The sequence below is a fragment of the Heterodontus francisci genome, chromosome 5, assembly GCF_036365525.1.
Source record: "Heterodontus francisci isolate sHetFra1 chromosome 5, sHetFra1.hap1, whole genome shotgun sequence".
Lineage (NCBI taxonomy): Eukaryota > Metazoa > Chordata > Chondrichthyes > Heterodontiformes > Heterodontidae > Heterodontus > Heterodontus francisci.
In genome coordinates this window covers 48,385,585-48,405,375 of record NC_090375.1, presented here as the reverse complement: position 1 = coordinate 48,405,375, position 19,791 = coordinate 48,385,585, and the positions used below count along the sequence as shown (strand labels likewise).

At 44.2% G+C, this 19,791-nt stretch overlaps 1 protein-coding gene across 1 annotated transcript in view; it reads left to right on the top strand.

Moving 5' to 3' along the window:
• tg (thyroglobulin) overlaps nt 1–19,367 on the top strand; it is a 532,338-nt gene extending 512,971 nt beyond the window's left edge. Inside the window, exons 53-55 of the mRNA XM_068032631.1 lie at nt 11,951–12,085; nt 13,142–13,335; nt 18,980–19,367. Coding sequence (XP_067888732.1) covers nt 11,951–12,085; nt 13,142–13,335; nt 18,980–19,083 — 433 coding nt within the window. The 3' untranslated portion in view covers nt 19,084–19,367. The remainder of the gene's footprint in view (nt 1–11,950; nt 12,086–13,141; nt 13,336–18,979) is intronic.
• Nucleotides 19,368–19,791: the final 424 nt, after the last annotated feature.

The following is a 19,791-nucleotide window of genomic DNA, read 5'->3' as shown; positions in this document are numbered from 1 at the left end:
TTCTCGCACCCACACTTTTTGGGATTTTCTTCTCCCTGCTGCTTTCACATGCGTTCAAATCCTCTGAAGAAGGAATTTTCCTCCACACAAGATCAGGGGGCAGGTTGTTCAACCTTGCCCGTCTAAGAGCGAAGTCCAAAGTACGGAAAGTCCTCATCAGAGAACTCCTCTTTGCTGACAATGCTGCTTTAACATCTCACACTGAAGAATGCCTGCAGAGTCTCATCGACAGGTTTGCGTCTGCCTGCAATGAATTTGGCCTAACCATCAGCCTCAAGAAAACGAACATCATGGGGCAGGATGTCAGAAATGCTCCATCCATCAATATTGGCGACCACGCTCTGGAAGTGGTTCAAGAGTTCACCTACCTAGGCTCAACTATCACCAGTAACCTGTCTCTAGATGCAGAAATCAACAAGCGCATGGGTAAGGCTTCCACTGCTATGTCCAGACTGGCCAAGAGAGTGTGGGAAAATGGCGCACTGACACGGAACACAAAAGTCCGAGTGTATCAGGCCTGTGTCCTCAGTACCTTGCTCTACGGCAGCGAGGCCTGGACAACGTATGCCAGCCAAGAGCGACGTCTCAATTCATTCCATCTTCGCTGCCTTCGGAGAATACTTGGCATCAGGTGGCAGGACTATATCTCCAACACAGAAGTCCTTGAAGCGGCCAACACCCCCAGCTTATACACACTACTGAGTCAGCGGCGCTTGAGATGGCTTGGCCATGTGAGCCGCATGGAAGATGGCAGGATCCCCAAAGACACATTGTACAGCGAGCTCGCCACTGGTATCAGACCCACCGGCCGTCCATGTCTCCGTTATAAAGACGTCTGCAAACGCGACATGAAATCGTGTGACATTGATCACAAGTCGTGGGAGTCAGTTGCCAGCATTCGCCAGAGCTGGCGGGCAGCCATAAAGACAGGGCTAAATTGTGGCGAGTCGAAGAGACTTAGTAGTTGGCAGGAAAAAAGACAGAGGCGCAAGGGGAGAGCCAACTGTGCAACAGCCCCAACAAACAAATTTCTCTGCAGCACCTGTGGAAGAGCCTGTCACTCCAGAATTGGCCTTTATAGCCACTCCAGGCGCTGCTTCACAAACCACTGACCACCTCCAGGCGCGTATCCATTGTCTCTCGAGATAAGGAGACCCAAAAGAAAGAAAAAAGAAAAGAAAAGAAAAGAAAGAATACTAGCATTGGAGGTAGTTCAGAAAAGGTTCAATAGGCTGATTCCTGGGATGAAGGGGTTGTCTTATCAAGAACGGCTAAACAGGTTAGGCCTTTATTCATTGGAGTTCAGAAGAATGGGAGGTGATCTTATAGAAACATATAAGATTTTAAGGGGACTTGACAGGGTAGATGTTGAGAAGATGTTTCCACTAGTGGGGGAATCTCGAACTAGGGGACATAGTTATAGAATAAGGGGGCACACATTTAAAACTGAAATGTGAAGGAATTTCTTCTCTCAGAGGGTGGTGAATCTCTGGAATTCTCTATCTCAGAGAGTTGTGGAGGCTAGGTCACTAAATGTATTTAAAGAGGAGGTAGATAGATTTTTGAAATCTCAGGGAGTTGAGGGTTAGGCGGAGCAGGCCTGAAAGAGGAGTTAAGGCCTGGGACAGATCAGCCATGATCTTATTGAATGGCGGGGCAGGCTTGAGGGGCTGAATGGCCTACTCCTGCTCCTATTTCCTATGTTCTTATGATAAAAGCATGAATTATGAGTTCAGCATCACATGGGCTGAGAGATTGAGGTGAATGCTGTAATGGAAGTGATGCAGGCAGTCTTTGTAATTTTTGGTAAATGGGAGCAAAACCTCAACAACAGGATCAGAGTGGGATATCAAGGTTACAAGCAGCCTGATTCAGTCTGATACAACTGTCAGAGAGGGGTGTGGATTCAATGTTGTGTGTACAAACTTAGTGGCAGGGAACGAAGATAATGGCTTCGGTCTTCTCAATGTTTAGCTGGAGAAATTACAGCTCAGCCACAACTGGATATGGGACATGCAGTCTGGCAACATAGAGACAGATCAAGAGAAAAGGTAGAGAGGTGGAGTAGGTCGTCATCATTAGATGTCAACAGCCTAATGCCACCAAGGGGCAACATGTATAAGAAAGGGATATGGTGTGTTAGCTTTTATTAGTAGGGGGATCGAGTTTCGGAGCCACGAGGTCATGCTGCAGCTGTACAAAACTCTGGTGAGACCGCACCTGGAGTATTGCGTGCAGTTCTGGTCACCGCATTATAGGAAGGATGTGGAAGCTTTGGAAAGGGTGCAGAGGAGATTTACTAGGATGTTGCCTGGTATGGAGGGAAGGTCTTACGAGGAAAGGCTGAGGGATTTGAGGTTGTTTTCGTTGGAGAGAAGGAGGAGAGGTGACTTAATAGAGACATATAAGATAATCAGAGGGTTAGATAGGGTGGATAGTGAGAGTCTTTTTCCTCGGATGGTGATGGCAAACACGAGGGGACATAGCTTTAAGTTGAGGGGTGATAGATATAGGACAGATGTCAGAGGTAGTTTCTTTACTCAGAGAGTAGTAGGGGCGTGGAACGCTCTGCCTGCAACAGTAGTAGACTCGCCAACTTTAAGGGCATTTAAGTGGTCATTGGATAGACATATGGATGAAAATGGAATAGTGTAGGTCAGATGGTTTCACAGGTCGGCGCAACATCGAGGGCCGAAGGGCCTGTACTGCGCTGTAATGTTCTAATTCTAATTCTAAAAAAAAAGGGAAGGTGAATGTTGGATTCTTAGGTGGGGGGTTCCTACGGTGGCAATGTGGGGCTTGGATTAGATGTTCTGGCTACAATCAGATAGATAAGAGTGAGGGCAATCCCATTGAGTTGAAGAATAGTGTTGGAGGACAATCGCTAGTCAAAGACTATGGATAGGTTAAGGAGCATGAGGAAGGAAAATTGGCATGGTCACAGACACAGGGAATGTTGTTGATGACGCTGGTTAGGGTTTTCAATACGGTGGTAGTGGTGACATCTGCTAGGAGCACTTCAAACCAGGCATTGCAGGAAAAATGAGCTAGGATCTGCAACAACACACTCAAGGACTGCTGCATCGGGGGATGGTTGGTCATTATTTGACAGTTCAATGAGTGATTGGATCTAGATAGGCCTGAACTCGTACCTGCTTTCAATTCTTACAACTCAGTTAAAACGGACAAGCTAAATGATGCAGAAACTGAATTTGTTGCCAGTTTTTTTTTGATTAAGAAACACTATTGATCGAGCAGCTGAGTTCTATGTTTACATATCTTACAGTAGGACGAAGGAAAGAGGTTGGAGATGGTTTGATAGTTTATCAGGACAGAGGGTCATAAGTGTTTTACGAAGCTGGGCTGATAATGGCAGTTTTGAAAGGGAAGGCTGAGGAAACGGAACCTCTTACCATATCAGCCCACATGGAGGCTGGAAAGAGAAGTTGAGTGGTCAGGACTTCAGTGGGAAAGGAATCAAGGGAGCACGAAGTGGGACATGATGAGATAAACTTGGAACAAAATGGTGTGGAAGAGAAAATAGAGACAGAGAGAGAGATAAAGAGACAGGGTTCAGAGCAAGGGTTCAAGTGGGATTGTAGGGAAGCTTGTTTTGCTCCTCACCCTTCTTGTCAGAGGTAAAAGTGTGGAGTGAAGGGAGGGGTGCTTAGCGGCAGGTTTAGCTTCCTCCAGGATGATCCTAGAGTATTAGGCAGTGTTGGTAAAAAGAATGGTGTGGTCGGTCTGGTCCAGCCCAGTATGGTGATAGTTGGCTAAGTCAGGTGTGTGCCAGGTGAACTCATGTTTGTTCTCCTTGGATTTATGCGCTGTACCAATGGTAACAACAGGGTTGATAGACAGTGAAGACTTTGCTGAGATGCGGCCATTGTAGATCGATGTGAGAGAGTGGTTTTGCAGAACAACAGGTGAACGTTATTGCAGTGAATGGAGGGTCGAAGGCGAGGCAATGGAGACTTTCAGAGTGCAGTTGTAAGCAACTTAAGGGAGGGCTTTTCTCACAGGTGGACACAGAATGAAGTGGAGTTAAATGGGTTAGAAGTGGGGAGACAAGGAATGGCCATTACATCCACCAAAGCTCACCCCTACTACCCCTCTCTTCCATGAAAGCACCCAGCTGCAACTTGAATGTCCCCAATGTTTTTGCTTCTTCTACCAACCAGTCCGTACAGATTCTTCCAAATATTTAGCAACCATTGAGTAAACTCCTTCTGAATATATCTGTTCAACATTACAGTTTAAAATTTATATCTTTCCTTTCTGCTTTGGCTTGCTTAATTAGAAGTACATTTTCAGTTTCCCCCTCTCTATATGCTCTTTAATATGTTCCAGGTTTACTGTCAAACTTCTCATTGGGACTTTGCAAAGATGCTGGTGCTTTTAGTGCTAAAGAGAAGGGATTTATTTGACAGCTCGATGAATGATTGGATCCGGATAGACTTAAACTTGTATCTGTTTTAATCTTACTCCTCAATTAGAACTGTCGAGCTAAAAGATGCAGAGACGGTTGCTAGTTCTTTTGTTGAAGAAGCACTCTTGTTGAAGCAGCTGAGCTCATTTTGTACATAATCACTGTTATGACCAGGTGAGAAAGGGGCCTAGGGGTTCCCTCTCAGCCTTTTCCTGGTTTAACCATAACAGGGTTTAATTTTAAAAACACTGTTTTTAGCTTCCCTTCAGTGATTCCTTGTTCAATGCTTTACAATTGTAAGGCGAAGAAATCAAATCAGACAGGTTTTCTTAGATTTAAACAAGAAAGGTGGAAGTTTATTCATCTTAAACTCTAATTCGGTTAACGAATACGAATATGCGTTGCAACGACGTTAGCGTGTATACGCGATAAACACTTCTTTGGCCTCCTTGTCTCGAGAGACAATGGGTAAGCACCTGGAGGTGGTCAGTGGTGTGTGGAGCAGCGCCTGGTGTGGCTATAAAGGCCAATTCTGCAGGCACTGCAGAAAAATTTGTTTGTCGGGGCTGTTACACAGTTGGCTCTCTCCTTGCGCCTCTGTCTTTTTTCCTGCCAACTGCTAAGTCTCTTCGACTCGCCACACTTTAGCCCCACCTTTATGGCTGAGGCCAGCTCTGGCGAACGCTGGCAACTGACTCCCACGACTTGTGAGCAATGTCACAGGACTTCATGTCGCGTTTGCAGGCGTCTTTAAAGCGGAGACATGGACGGCTGGTGGGTCTGATACCAGTGGCGAGCTCGCTGTACAATGTGTCTTTGGGGATCCTGCCATCTTCCATGCGGCTCACATGGCCAAGCCATCTCAAGCGCCGCTGACTCAGTAGTGTGTATAAGCTGGGGATGTTGGCCGCCTCGAGGACTTCTGTGTTGAAGATACGGTCCTGCCACCTGATGCCAAGGATTCTCCGGAGGCAGCGAAGATGGAATGAATTGAGATGTCACTCTTGGCTGACATACGTTGTCCAGGCCTCGCTGCCATAGAGCAAGGTACTGAGGACACAGGCTTGATACACTCGGACTTTTGTGTTCTGTGTCAGTGCGCCATTTTCCCACACTCTCTTGGACACAGCTAGAAACAGAAGTAGAAAGAATAAAGGGGAAAATTTTGAGGCAATAGCTGGGGTTCTATTTACAGTCCTTTGAGCTCGATGTCAAGTCTTTGGTTGCCGATAAGTCTTGCTGTTTCATTGGAGCCCAGTGCACACTTTAAAACTTGTTTCGATATAGGAGTCTTTTCTCTCTTGAGGTTTAAGTGACTTCAGTGGATCCGGAGATTAGTGAGAAAGAGAGAGAGAGAGAGAGAGGGAGGCTGTCTTATTCCAAGTTCAGTTGCAATCTGCAGTCTGACCCAAGCTGTCCTGTGAGCAGTTCAAAACCAGACCAGGGCCAGCAGTTAGCCATGTGACTCACTTTTTAAACAAAATCCTGTGTTTCTGGATTCCAAAGCTCTTGGTAGGTGTTGGGGTGGGTGGTGGGATGTAGTGCTGTCTCTTACACTGACAAGATGCGGATCACCATTGCCCAGATCAATCTCAGTTAATTGAATCAGTGAGCAGTTCCTATTGGCTTTCCCTAGGTGACTGTCTCTTAGAATGCAATTTTTTTTCCAGCCACTGCTGATCTCTTTAAACAAGTCATCTCTCCACTCCAGCAACAGTTTAAAATTAATGTTCATGTGTGACTTAATTAATGTGCCTCATTCTTGGCAGGTGGGGTCTTCATGACACCTCCACAGCCAGCATTTTTTTAAAAGAGCATTTCATTAAAAGGGACTAGAGAGAAGAGTAGTTACAGGAAAACACACATGCATCTCTCTCATTCATTCAGCAATCCTAAAATTGTTATAGCCTGTCTTTTCTTGGTAGCAGTGTTGCTTTAAACTGCCCTTTTTGACATCCCAATAAACATATGGTTTTTGGGGAAGTTTTTCAGTTTGCACATTTCCTGGACTGCCTAGGGTGTCTTTGTTCCTGTTGAGGTCTGCAGGGGGGAGGGTTAGATTTAATTAGCCCTAGGTTGGAGTTCTGCTCATGGGTGGCGGCTGTGGGCGGTTCCACTCATAACTCCCTTTTGGTGCTTTAATGAGTCATGCAAGGGCATTTCGCCTTGGGGGATGGTTGGTTCCCCTTTTTCCTGAATGTGGGGAGAATTCATTGCTAATCTTCCCTTTGTTCTCTGGGACACTCCTGCTTGCAGGTAATTTTCTAGATTCTACTGCACACCCCTGCGGCACTACGACTAGGAGAGGCATCACCCTCTCAGTTTCTCTGCCATCTTGAGAACTTTCTTTGTCTCTGCAGGATCCTGTACATGCTCTTAGCAACTCTGGTGGGGTCCTTCTAGTGTCTGCATTGTCATACTAGCCCCCACCTGCCAAGAATAAGGCACATTAATTTTGTCATGAACATCAATTTTAAACTGTTACTGGGGTGAAGAAAGGACTTGTTAAACAGATCAGCCATGGCTGGAAAGACATTTGCATATTACTAGACAGTGCTTAGAAGGACAAAGGACCATTCCCTGACACATTCAATCCACAATGAACCTTGATCACCAGGTATTGTGTGTACGAGAAGCATTCCAGAGACTGCTAAGGTGATATAATCCAAGACGAGGTCAGACCAGTTCGTCACATTATCAACCTGCTTGGCAACCTGGGTTTTTTTTGAATTGTACAAACAGTTTGAACTCAGAGTGTCTGTTTGCTCCTGGATTGAGAAGATCTCTCCTGTCTGCTCCCATCTCTTTCTCACAAGCTTCTGAATTCACTAAAGATACATGAACCCCAAGAGAGAAAAGTCTCCTACAGCGAACAAAGTTTAAGAAAAATACTGGGCCCCAATGAAAAGCAAGATCTACCTACAATCAAGCACTCCACAGCGAGCTCGAAGAACCATAACAAAAACTCTTCAGATATTACCTCAAACTTTTCCACTTTATTTTTCTTCTGCTCTTTTCTGTCTCTGTTTGCATGTATGCATGCTACCGTGGGTGCGTCATGTATACATAGGCGTTAACCAAATTAGAGTTTAAGTTTAATACATTTCAACCTTTCTTCATTCAACCCAAGAAAACCTGTTTGTGCTGGTTCCTTTGCCTTATAATTGGAAAGCGATGAGCAAGGATTCACCAAGGGGGAGACACCTTTCTCACCTGGTTGTAATCGCATTTACATAACAGGATGTGAACTCTAATTTTTCAAACATTTTGGGTTGACTGACCGGACAGTACAGGTTTTCATTTGGGATTCCTCCCACTCTTCCTTTAACCTCCGGCACAGTGGCGCAGTGGTTAGCACCGCAGCCTCACAACTCCAGTGACCTGGGTTCAATTCTGGGTACTGCCTGTCTGGAGTTTGCAAGTTCTCCCTGTGTCTGTGTGGGTTTCCTCCGGGTGCTCTGGTTTCCTCCCACATGCCAAAGACTTGCAGGTTGATAGGTTAATTGGCCATTATAAATTGCCCCTAGTATAGGTAGGTGGTAGGGAAATATAGGGACAGGTGGGGATGTGGTAGGAATATGGGATTAGTGTAGGATTAGTATAAATGGGTGGTTGATGGTCGGCACAGACTCGGTGGGCCGAAGGGCCTGTTTCAGTGCTGTATCACTAAACTAAACTGCCTCTTTTTCCCCTTTCCTTTCTAACTTTTGCCAGCCTTGTACCTGTCAGGCCTCTTTTGTTCTCGGCATGGGTTCCTTAGGGTTCACCAGCCCTTGCTGGAGGGTCCTCCAAACACCGATACAGGACTTAGGGATGCCAATTTCACTGTAGGTTGGGTTTCCCCTCAACCTGGCACATTTGGCAACTCCTACAGTACTCTACCACATCTTTGTTGAGTTTTGGCCAGTCAAACTGCTATCTTATGCTGGCTTTGATTTTTTGTATACCGTCATGTACAGCCACTGTAGTCCCATGGGCCATTCTTAATATTTCTCTCTGGTACCTCTGTGGCACCGCTAACTGGTGAACCACTGTCCACTCTTTGTCCTCAGGTCTGTGAGGAGAACTCCACTTCCTCATCAGTACCTCATTCTTTAAATACTCGCAATCAGTAACTCTGTCTGCTTCAATTCCAGACTGGGCAGCCTGTGCTAACTCTTGCAATATTGGGTCCGCTCGCTAAGCCTCAGCTAGGGAAGATCCATTAACTCATTCCCTGGGTCTTCTAACTTTCCAAAGACAGACAAACCTCATGGTCATCTGCCTGCAGTGCCAATTCAGTCTCTTCTGAGGGAGCAGGTTTGATCATGGCCTGATTCATTACACATGCAGGGAGCTGCAGGGGACCGTCTCCTGCCCTGTCTCTCTGACCACCTGCGATCTCTCTTTCACTACTGGGGAAGCTACCACCTTCGCACCCGCCAGATCATTACCTAGGAGAAGGTCAACCTTGTCCACAGGAAAACTAGGGACAATCCCTACTGACACCAGTCCCGAAACTAGGTCACACTCCAGGTGCACCCGGTGTACAGGTACGGGCACACACTGCCCTCCAATACCATTCACCACCAATCTGGTGTTTACTGCACTCTCTGGGGGAAAGGTCAGACCTTTTCCCAGCAGAAGGTATCTAGTAGCCCCTGTATTCCTGAGGATTACTATGGGCTTGCTTGCCCCACTCGAGGGTATGGGGTTACTCTCCCTTCAAACACAAAACCCTAATAACCCTCAAGAATCCTATTAAATTTGCCTGTAGTTGCAGCAGTAGGTTTCCTGGGTCTGACTCTTACTGCAGTTAAAGCCACAGCTTGTTCTGCTGTGCTTTCCATCAGGGTCCCTTCTCCTTCATTTAGCGGGTGTACCCTGATGAACCCTACAGGTTTTCCCTTTAGTTTCCAACAGTCAGCCCTTAGATGCCCTGCTTTATTACAATGGAAGCACATAGGTCTCCGGGTCTCACTCCTACTTACAGCACCTTCCTTTTTGGCTGCACGAGGGCCCCCTGTGTCTCCTGATTTTCTTTCCCTCCTAGGACTGCTTGGGCTTCTATCACCTTCCCACCCTTTGTCCTTTTCAGATTTGTGGGGTGACTAGGAAAGGTTTTCTCCTGGGGTACCGACTTATAAATGAGAGCAAACTCATCAATCAGCACTGCAGCTTGCTGGGCTCTACGAACCTTCTGTTCCTCTACATGTGTCTTTATGGAGAGTGGGAGAGAGTTTTTAAATTCCTCTAGCAAAATTACCTCACTGAGATTTTCATAGCTGAGCTGTACTTTCAGAGCCCTCAGCCACTGGTCAAAAGCCAGCTTATTATTTCTCTCAAACTCCAGATATGTTTGAGTAGCTTGCTTCTTGAGGGTTCTAAACTTTTGGCGATAGGCTTCCGGTACTAACTCATATGCCCCAAGGATAGCATTTTTTGTCATTTCATAATTGGATGAACTCTCATCTGGCAACATGGTATAAACTTCATGGCCTTTTCCGATTAGCTTGCTTTGTAGCAGGAGAGTCCAAGCCTCAACTTGCCACTTTAGCTGCCTTGCCAGTTTTTCAAAAGACACAAAAAATGCTTCCACATCTCCCTCCTTGAATTTTGGGATTAGTTGGGAGAATGTAAACAATTCAGTACACAACCCCACACCACTTGTATCTTCCATGCTTTCACTGGGGTTATCTATCACCCCCCCAGTTAGCTCAAGCCACCTTAGCTGTCTTTCTTCACCTTCCTTCTGGAAGGTTCTTTCGTTCTCTCTCTCCTGTCTTTCTTTCTCCCTCTCCTCTTTTTCTTTCTCCTGTCTCTGCGTTTCTCTCTCTCTTTCCCCACCTTCTAATTCAAATTTCCTCTATTCCAGTTGTATCTTTGCTAACAATATCCTGTCAGAGTCTAGTTCTAACCCTGTTTCTGCTTCTTCAAATTCGAGGGAAAAATGGTTGGCCAGTAGTCTTAGGAGTTCAGAATTTCTGGCCTTGCCACGTACAGTGAACCCACACTGCTCAGTTGGATATCATAGAGGAATCTGAGCAACTTCCTGAAAATAACTCGTCCTTCTTATTCATGAGTTCACCTTCAGAGAAGAAATATGTCTTTGTAACTGAAGGATTTTGATGGCAAAAGTCACTGTTAGTTTGGGATGAGGTTCTCATAAACTGTGAGAAATCAAGATTTTGTCCATAGAACCAATGATGGAAAGGGAGAAAGAAGCCTATTCTTCTGAAGTGAAAGGGAGATTTAGTATCATAGAACATGTAGCATGGTCGGGCATGGGGTCAACTATTTGGCTCTTTGCACCCGTGTGGGTGTTAGCTCCTCAGCTGGAGCTGTCTGCTTTCGTCTCAGTATCATTTTTCTTCAAAAACACTTCTCTCCTAAAGGTGCTAGCTTACTTTATGAAAACCCAAATTAGGGGCCAAGGTTTACCACCAGGTTTGAAAACAATAATCACAAAGACTGGATATTTTATGGAGCAGTGGTTGGGTGATTTCAACTTTAGAAGCAAGCGAAGGTTAAGACTGAAATAGATCAGGAGTTTCAGGGTAGAGACAATTCTGGGATGAGTCTTGGGCAGGGAGGGCGGGAAGGGCAATTTTGCAAGTATAATCTTACAGCAAGCCAGCCACCAATACATATCAAAGATCACAAGCAGCATATCTGCATTGTGCGATATAAGCAGTGAGCAAGGTTCCCCACCAATGACGCATATCAGATTAACTTGTTGAGCGAGGTTGTTGGAAAGCAAATTTGGAACTTAGAAGGCATTTAAAGAATACAGTTTAGAAGAGGCCATAAATAGTGGCACAAAGATTGTGATTGGTAAAGAGAGGAGTTGGGGATGAGAGGGGAGAGAAGAAATGCACATAAGACAATGTTTATTTTCACTTATGCTGGCCTCTCCAGATGAGGGAGTAGCAGTCAAGTCTTCAACTCAGTTGAACATTGTGGAAGATTAAGTATTGTTGAGTTAGAAAGATATGACTGGAATTTTAGCCCCCAGTAAAAAAAGAATAAAACATCATCAGTGAGAATGGTGATTAAAAACCTCTACCTACCCATAGTGCAAATTAAAAAGTGCAAAGAACATCTTAAAACTATGTACAGCAGCTCGAATGTCGTTATTTCAGTCCAGTTTCTAATCCATAATCCATTTGGGGCCGGAAACAGAGGCAGAAGGGAGCTAAAAGTAGCTCTGCCAGCCCTGCATGCCAGTTCCCCAGCTCCATCCTGTCCTTGGGCCAATTTCCCAGAGGTGAGGTGGGGAGGAGGCAGGGCTACACGCAGCGGGTAGCTGACTCAGCTTGTTAACGGCCTCTTATGGCCAATTGAATGATGTCAACTGGGATTTTCCAGTCGGCCCTCACATAGTGATCAAGAGCTACTTCTACCCCTTCTGTGCTGAGACCAATTAATGGGCCACTATGGACAAACTAGTCTGCCTGGTCAGTTCTATACTGGGCGGAGCATTGCCGACAGCACTTATTTTTTAACCTGTACTCACAGGAATGTGTTCTTTTCCTATTTCAGTGCAAGTCTTTCTTCAGATGTACAGTTTATTTTCGGGCTGCCCTTCCACCCAGAGTCAGAGCAGCTGTTCACGGTGCAGGAGCGGAGCTTGTCGCTCACAATCATCCAGTACATTGCCAACTTTGTCAAATCGGGGTAAGTGATGTAATGATTCACTAATATCACATTCCCAGTGAAGGATAAATGCCAAACAGACAGAGCAAGGGGGCACAAAGAGAGGAACAGAAAGAGAAAGAAAGGATACAGAAAGGAAGAGGCAAGGTGAGAGGGAGAGGAAGAGAGGGAGAGGCAAAGGAAGAGGCAGAGTGAAGCTGAAGCTGTGATATTCTCCTGTAATGGACATTGAACCAAATCTCAATGGCTCTGGAATTATCCCAGAGGATACTAACAGCCGACCACTAATACATTCATCTGAAAGTCTCTCTGTTACTTTGGCAGACTCTTTAACCCATTTAAAATAAACAAAAATTCTCCTCCAAACCCATCTTTTCAATCATGCTTTCATTCATCTCATCCCTTCTGTGAAGTGCCTTGTGATATTTGTTATGTTAAACTTGCTATATAAACACAAATTATTATTGTGCATTGAGTGTTACTATCTATATTATTTTTAAAATCTTATGCCTCATGCACTTCTTGTCAACTTTTTCCAGTATAAATTATAATGTCAACATTTACAATGGAAACTATCTATGTAAACCTATCACACTCTAGTTACACTATCTCATCAATGGTAATAATGCAGTTTCCCCACCACCACCCCTTAGCCTGTACTACAGAGAAACTCTTGCGTTTGATTCCCCGTGTGTAATAAAACTGTAGATTGACTAGACTGTCTGATAACACAACAGGGTAAATTCAAGAAGCCCAAGTTCCCATGAGGGAGCCATGGTTAATGACAATGCAGCTCAGAGATAAGACTATAGAACTTAAAATCGATCCTCGAGCATGCATGCCCTTTGAACATGGATCCTCATTGGGAGCATCAGTTCGATCAATTTACCCAATATGTATAGTTTCAGTAGTGATGCAGGAAATAGAGAGTAATTTTTCATTCACGTGAGGTGATGCATCTTCGAATTCCTGATGCGTGTGGCCAGTCGGCAAGGATACAAACGGGTAATACAAGCTCAGCAAATCATCCCTGTACTCTATTCTTAAAGTACTTCTTTTCCAATTTTGTTTTTCCAGCAACCCCAACTATCCCTTTACCTTCTCCAGAAACTCCGCTGGTGAGACTCTTCCACCATGGCCCAGCTTCTTAGACAGCACCGATGGCAGTAACTACAAAGAATTTGCATCTGCTCTGAAAAATAAAAAAAGATTGAAGACAGCAGAGTGCTCCTTCTGGATTGATTACGTTCAGACATTCCTGACATCCACAGGTAAGTATAAGTCGGCGATCAGCAGTTTCCATCTTTCGTATGAGACATTAAACCAAGGCCCCTTTTGCTGTCTCAGATGCATGTAAAGGATCTTCCGGCAGTATTTGAAGAAAAGAAGGGAATTTCCGCAAATGTCATGGTCAACATTTATCTCTCAATCAACACCTAAGACAGACTTAAATGTTGAGGGGCATGATTAAGAAGTTTGAGGATGATACAAAAATTGGTTGCGTGGTTGATGGTGAGAAAGAAAGCTGTAGATTGCAGGAAGACATCAATGGACAGGTCAGGTGGGCAGAAAACTAGCAAATGGCGTTCAATCTGGAGAAGTGTTGGTTTATGCATTTAGAGAGGACAAACAAGGCAAGGGAATAGACCACAACCATCAGAAGTTCTGATGAAGGGTTACTGACCTGAAACGTTAACTCTGCTTCTCTCTCCACAGATGCTGCCAGACCTACTGGGTATTTCCAGCATTTCTTGTTTTCATTTCAGATTTCCAGCATCTGCAGTATTTTGCTTTTATTTATGTATAAAATTCTAGTTCGGTCACAGCTAGAGTGCAGTGTACAGTTCAGGTCACCACATTACAAGAAAAATGTTTTTTTTATTCATTTCATTGGATCTGGGCATCGCTGGCTGGGCCAGCATTTATTGCCCACCCCTAATTGTCCTTGAAAAGGTGGTGGTGAACTGCCTTCTTGAACCACTGCAGTCCATCTGGTGCGGGTGCACCCACAGTGCTGTTAGGAAGGGAGTTCCAGGATTTTGATCCAGCAACAGTGAAACATCAACAATATATTTCCAAGTCAAATTGCTGTGAGGTTTGGAGGGCGACTTGCAGGTGGTGGCATTCCCAAGTGTCTGCTGCCCTTGTCCTTCTAGGTGGTAGAGGCTGTGGGTTTGGTAGGTGCTGTCGAAGGAGGCATGGGGAGTTGCTGCTGTGTGTCTTGTAGATTGTACACACTCAGTGGTGGAGGGAGTGAATGTTGAAGGTGTTGGTGGGGTGCCGATCAAGTGGGCTGCTTTGTCCTGGATGGTGTCGAGCTTCTTGAGCATTGTTGGAGCTGCACTCATCGAGGCAACTGGAAAGTATTCCATCACACTCCTGACTTGTGCCTCGTAGATGGTGGACAGGCTCTGGGGAGTCAAGAGATGGGTTACTCGCCACAGAATTCCCAGCCTCTGATCTACTCTTGTAGCCACAGTATTTATGTAGCTGGTCCAATTCCGTTTCTGGTCAATGGTAATCCCCAGGATGTTGATAGTGGGAGATTCAGCGATGGCAATGCCATTGAATGTCAACAGGAGATGGTTAGATTCTTGTTGAAGATTGGCATTGTCTGGCACTTGTGTGGTGCAAATGTTACTTGCCACTTAGCAGCCCAAGCCTGAATGTTGTCCAGCTCTTGCTGCATATGGACACGGACTGCTTCAGTATTTGTGGAGTTGCTAATGGAACTGAACATCGTACACTCATCAGTGAACATCCACACTTCCGACATTATGATGAAAGGAAGATCCTTAATGAAGCAGCTGAAAATGGTTGGGCCTCAGACACTACCCTGAGGAAATCCTGCAGTTATGTCCTGGGGCTGAGATGATTGACCTCTAATGATCACAACCATCTTCCTTTGTGCTAAGTATGGCTCCAACCAGTGGAGAGTTCCTTCTGATTCTCATTGACTTCAATTTGGCTAGAGGTCCTTGATGCCACATTCGGTCAAATGCTGCCTTGATATCAAGGGCAGTCACTCTCACCTCACCTCTTAAGTTCATTTATTTTCTCCATGTTTGGACCAAGGCTATAATTAGGTCAGGAGCCGAGAGATTGCAGTATGCCTGACATCTTCCCTGCAGCTTTGATGCTAGGACTCATACATTTTGCTAGACTAGTGGAAGGTAACTGATGATCATGCAACTGTTCCGTAGCAAGAGTGAACATCTACAAAAATGGAAGAGATGGGGAGATACAGCTGGCAGAAAAAGGAGGGAAATAAAGATACGTTGGATCTATGCAGACGGTTAAGTTGCTGAAATGCTCAGAATGTTTGGATTTATACTTTCAAGGCAACAAAAAATGATCATTCTCAAAATTTTCAGAGTTCACTGTTTTTACAAAGGACAGTTGCATCAGAGTTCCAAAGCCCCTCCCCCTACCCCTACCCCCATTCAATCATGCTGTGAGATGATTCAATCTGCCAAGGCTCCCTCTCTGGTATCATGCTCAAAGTGTTAGCTCTTCATATTGAGCCTAGAAGGTGAATGCCAGCACGCTATTCAACCATGATAAGCATCACACCTGAACCCAATCCTGCCTCATCCAACTGGGACAAAAATAGAATTTTTGTCAAAGTCGGTTTGCATACCTAAAGTGTTCAATACAAAGGTTTCAAATGGAGGTTGTTCCTTCACTAAATACAAATATGAGGCATGCAGTGCTTTGTCTACCTGAAACAGGCAGGATTGTTGCTCATGCATTAGTAAGTTACTGTCAGTGAGCAAGAGGTCAATCTATGGAACAGGTTCCTTAGGAAGATAGTGGAAGCAGTTAGTATTAATCCTTTAATTGCAAATTAGATAGATTTGATTCAGAAGACAGTATTTTTGGACACAGTATGAGTAATTTGAAACAAGTCAGGAATGTGATGGGATACTCTCCACTTGCCTGGATGAATGCAGCTCCAACAACACTCAAGAAGCTCGACAGCATCCAGGACAAAGTAACCCACTTGATTGGCACCCCATCCACCACCTTCAACATTCACTCCCTTTGCCACCAGCACACAGTGGCAGCAGTGTGTACCATCTACAAAATGCACTGCAGCAACTCAGCAAGTCTCCTTTGACAACACCTTCCAAACCTGTGACCTCTACCACCGAGAAGAACAAAGGCAGCAGATGCATGGGAACACCACCACCAGCAAGTTTCTCTCCAAGCCACACATCATCCTGGCTTGGAACTATATTGCTGTTCCTTCACTGCCACTGGGTCAAAATCCTGAAACTCCCTTCTTGACAGCACCATTGGTGTACCAAACCCCAGCACTGCAGCGGTTCAAGAAGCAGCTCACCACCACCTTCTCAAGGGCAATTAGGGATGGGCAATAATTGCTGGCCTAGCCAGTGCCACCCACATCCCATGAATGAATTTTAAAAATGGCAATTTAAGTGTAGCATGCTTGGGAGGAACAGGTGACTTTTGACTTGTAGTTCCCAACACTCTCCACCACTAGGGATTTCTCCACAACCTGTCTGTCTGTTGTAGACTAATTGAGAGGAATTGATTACTAGGATTAGTCGATAACTCCATTAGTTTTGTATCATGTAACTACCAGATGGTAGAAGGCGAATTAATGTGACATTGGCCTTTTCTCAGCTCACAATTCCTAAGTTCCGATGTTCTATTGCTGATGAGGAAAGTGATTAAAATGTTAAAATATTCAACATTTAACAGGCTAATATGTCAAGCATTATGATAATTAAGTAGAGATGTGAGAATTCCCAGGGTTCAGTTTGTGGGAGGCATGGCCTATTTATGGAAATTGCTGTCAAGATAATTGTAGGAAAAAAGGCATTGGAAAAGCCAAAACCATAAAACTAACATGCACCTTCTGATAGGACTCATTGAATAGCAACCAGAAATAAAAACTTCAGCTGCTTTTTCCTTCTCAGTAATTCATGTGTACTGAGAGCAATGGTAGCTCCCCCTCTATCATTCTGGCTGAGATCAGGTCAGAAGTCATCGTCCCAGTAAGATTAACTCCAACTCCAGGTCCTGAGGTTTACCTAAGGTGCTTGGGTGTGCGGGTAGACAACGATCAAGTTCCTTTGTGAGACACCCACACTTGAATAGCAGCCAACAGTCCTCTCTCAGCTCCCATGTGAAGAATACCAGTTGGGTGAGGCACAGGGTGTATCCAACACTCGAGTAACTGTTCAAAAGAAAGTTTCTCTCAAGCAAGGTTAGAGATTACAGGTTAAATTCAGCAATCTCATGATCTCTGTGGGGATATGTGCTACAATGGAACATAGAGATCGGTCTACAACACTGTAGCAGTGGTCCTCCCTGCAGCGATCCACTGCAAACACAAGATTAATTAATTTACCCGAAGAAGAAAAGATTGTTTTTCCCCACAAAGAAAGTAGACATTTAGAATAGACTTCCAGCACAACAGCAACAAATATTTATAGCACCCTCATGGAGAGAAGTATTTCAAAATCTTTCATAAGGGGAAGAGCGGCAACAAGCCAGAGCCTGAAAGGCTATGAGGGAAGGTGAGATGGTGGCAGGATTAAAGCACAATTGAAAAATTAAGTTTTTAGAAAGCTTTTGAAGATTATGACCGAGCAGGAAGCGAGCCAATGAGGAGAAATGTTTGAGGCTGAGTCGATTAACACCTTTAAAATGGAGCTGAATAAACACCTGACTAAGAACTCCTGGGAATTAAGGGGTTGTCTTATGAGGAAAGGTTGAGCAGGTTGGGCATATACTCATTGGAGTTTAAAAGAATGAGAGGTGATTTTATTGAAGCATGTAAGATTCTGAATGGGCTTGACAGGGTAGATGCTGAGAGGATGTTTCCCCTTGTGAGGGAATCTAGAACTAGAGGACACAGTTTCAGAATAAGGAGTCTCCCATTTAGACAGTGATGGGGAGGAATTTCTTCTCTCAGAGGATCATTAATCTTTGGAATTCTCTACTCCAGAGAGCAGTGGAGGCTGGGTCATTGAATATATTGAAGGCGAGCTAAACAGATTTTTGATCTACAGGGGAGTCAAGGGTTATGGAGGCAGGCAGGAAAGTGGAGTTAAGACCATGATCAGATCAGCCATGATCTTATTGAAAGGGAGAGCAGGCTCGAGGGAGCGAATGGCCTAATCCTTCCCCGATTTCATATGTTCTTATGAATGGGATCAGGAATTGCAGGTAAAGGGTGAAATGATCAAATACCCCACACAACACAATAGCTCCTCTGCTGCTATTGTTGTGAGGGGAGGGGGAAATAATTGTATGAAAGGTTGTGTATTAAAAATGGACTTGTGTCTATCTATCTTTACAGTGTTACAGGGAGTATTTAGGCAGCATTTTCCCTCAGAAAATTGAAGGTGTAGGCAGAACCTATGATTTGGGCTGTGGAAGGAGTGAACTCGATGAGCTCAATGGCCTTTTCTCATTCATAACCTGGAAGTACCTTGTGAGGATGCTAAAGGTGCTATATATATGCAGAGAAAGCACATGATAATGGGTGATTGAAGAACCAATTACAGTGTATGTAGTATTACGCTCATTGCTAGATTTTCACTGTATGCGTATGGGTCTTTCTGTGTGAAAGAAAAAGGTTAGATTTATATGACACCTTACATTGTCAAAACATGTCAAAGAATCTTTACATAGTGAGATACTATTTAAGTGCAGTGAACTGTTGATATACGGGCAAGTGTGTGCAAGCATGCACAAGTGATCATATGTATGTAGAACCTTTTTGCATGTTATGGTTTTTATTTTCACCTGTGTATTAGATCACTCTAAATGAGAATTATCAATCAGACACAGTTGTGCACACTGTAGACACGTAAACCAATAACTGAGCCTGTCATCTATATTCTGCCCTGAGACTTTAACCCATATTTTATATTTCAGGCAATGTCACTGAGAATGAGCTGAGCAGAGATCAACGTGAACCTGTGCTCCAGTCACCAGTCACACAAACACAACTACAACAGACAAAGGAAGTTTATGTTTAAAATGGAAATACCTCTGTCTCAAAAGATTTCAAACACTTACTCCGATCTGTCTTAAAAATTGTTAATGTAACTTGCAGAAAAGAGAATAGAAAATAGCAAAATAAAACAATCATTAAAAATTGTGGTTCCTTTGCCTACGTATCAGCACTGACCTCATCCAAGTAAAGTCACCAGGTGAAAAGATTCACCATTGATAAGCCTACTTAGTAACTAGTTTTATTAATTCTTTAGATTCCCTAGTACGATGAGGCAGATCTCTAAAAAATGTTTGCTGGTTAATTGAAAGTTCCTGAAAACCAACAAATAAAAGATTGTAAACAATAGACTTCTTGCTTATTTGATTATCATGGAAAGCAACTAATTACCACATCATGCATGCAGCAAATATCAAGCTTCCTAACTTCATGGAGATAATTGATATCAGGAAATGGTGGGATTAAGCAATACTCCACAGTTTTACATCGTGAAACATCACAGAAATTGTCAGCTGAGGATTAATTATGTGGGAGCTGGGACCAGTAGCAATTTTTTACATATACGGAGAAGATTTAAGCCTACTATTTCTCTGTGTGACATTAGCGTATGGTGATTAGTGCATGGGTATGGAGATACACTATCTGCTGTTTATAGAGGCATTTCACATTCATGTGTCTGCTAAAATCACAGCATTAATGTCATAAAAACATCTTACATATTCATACACTAATA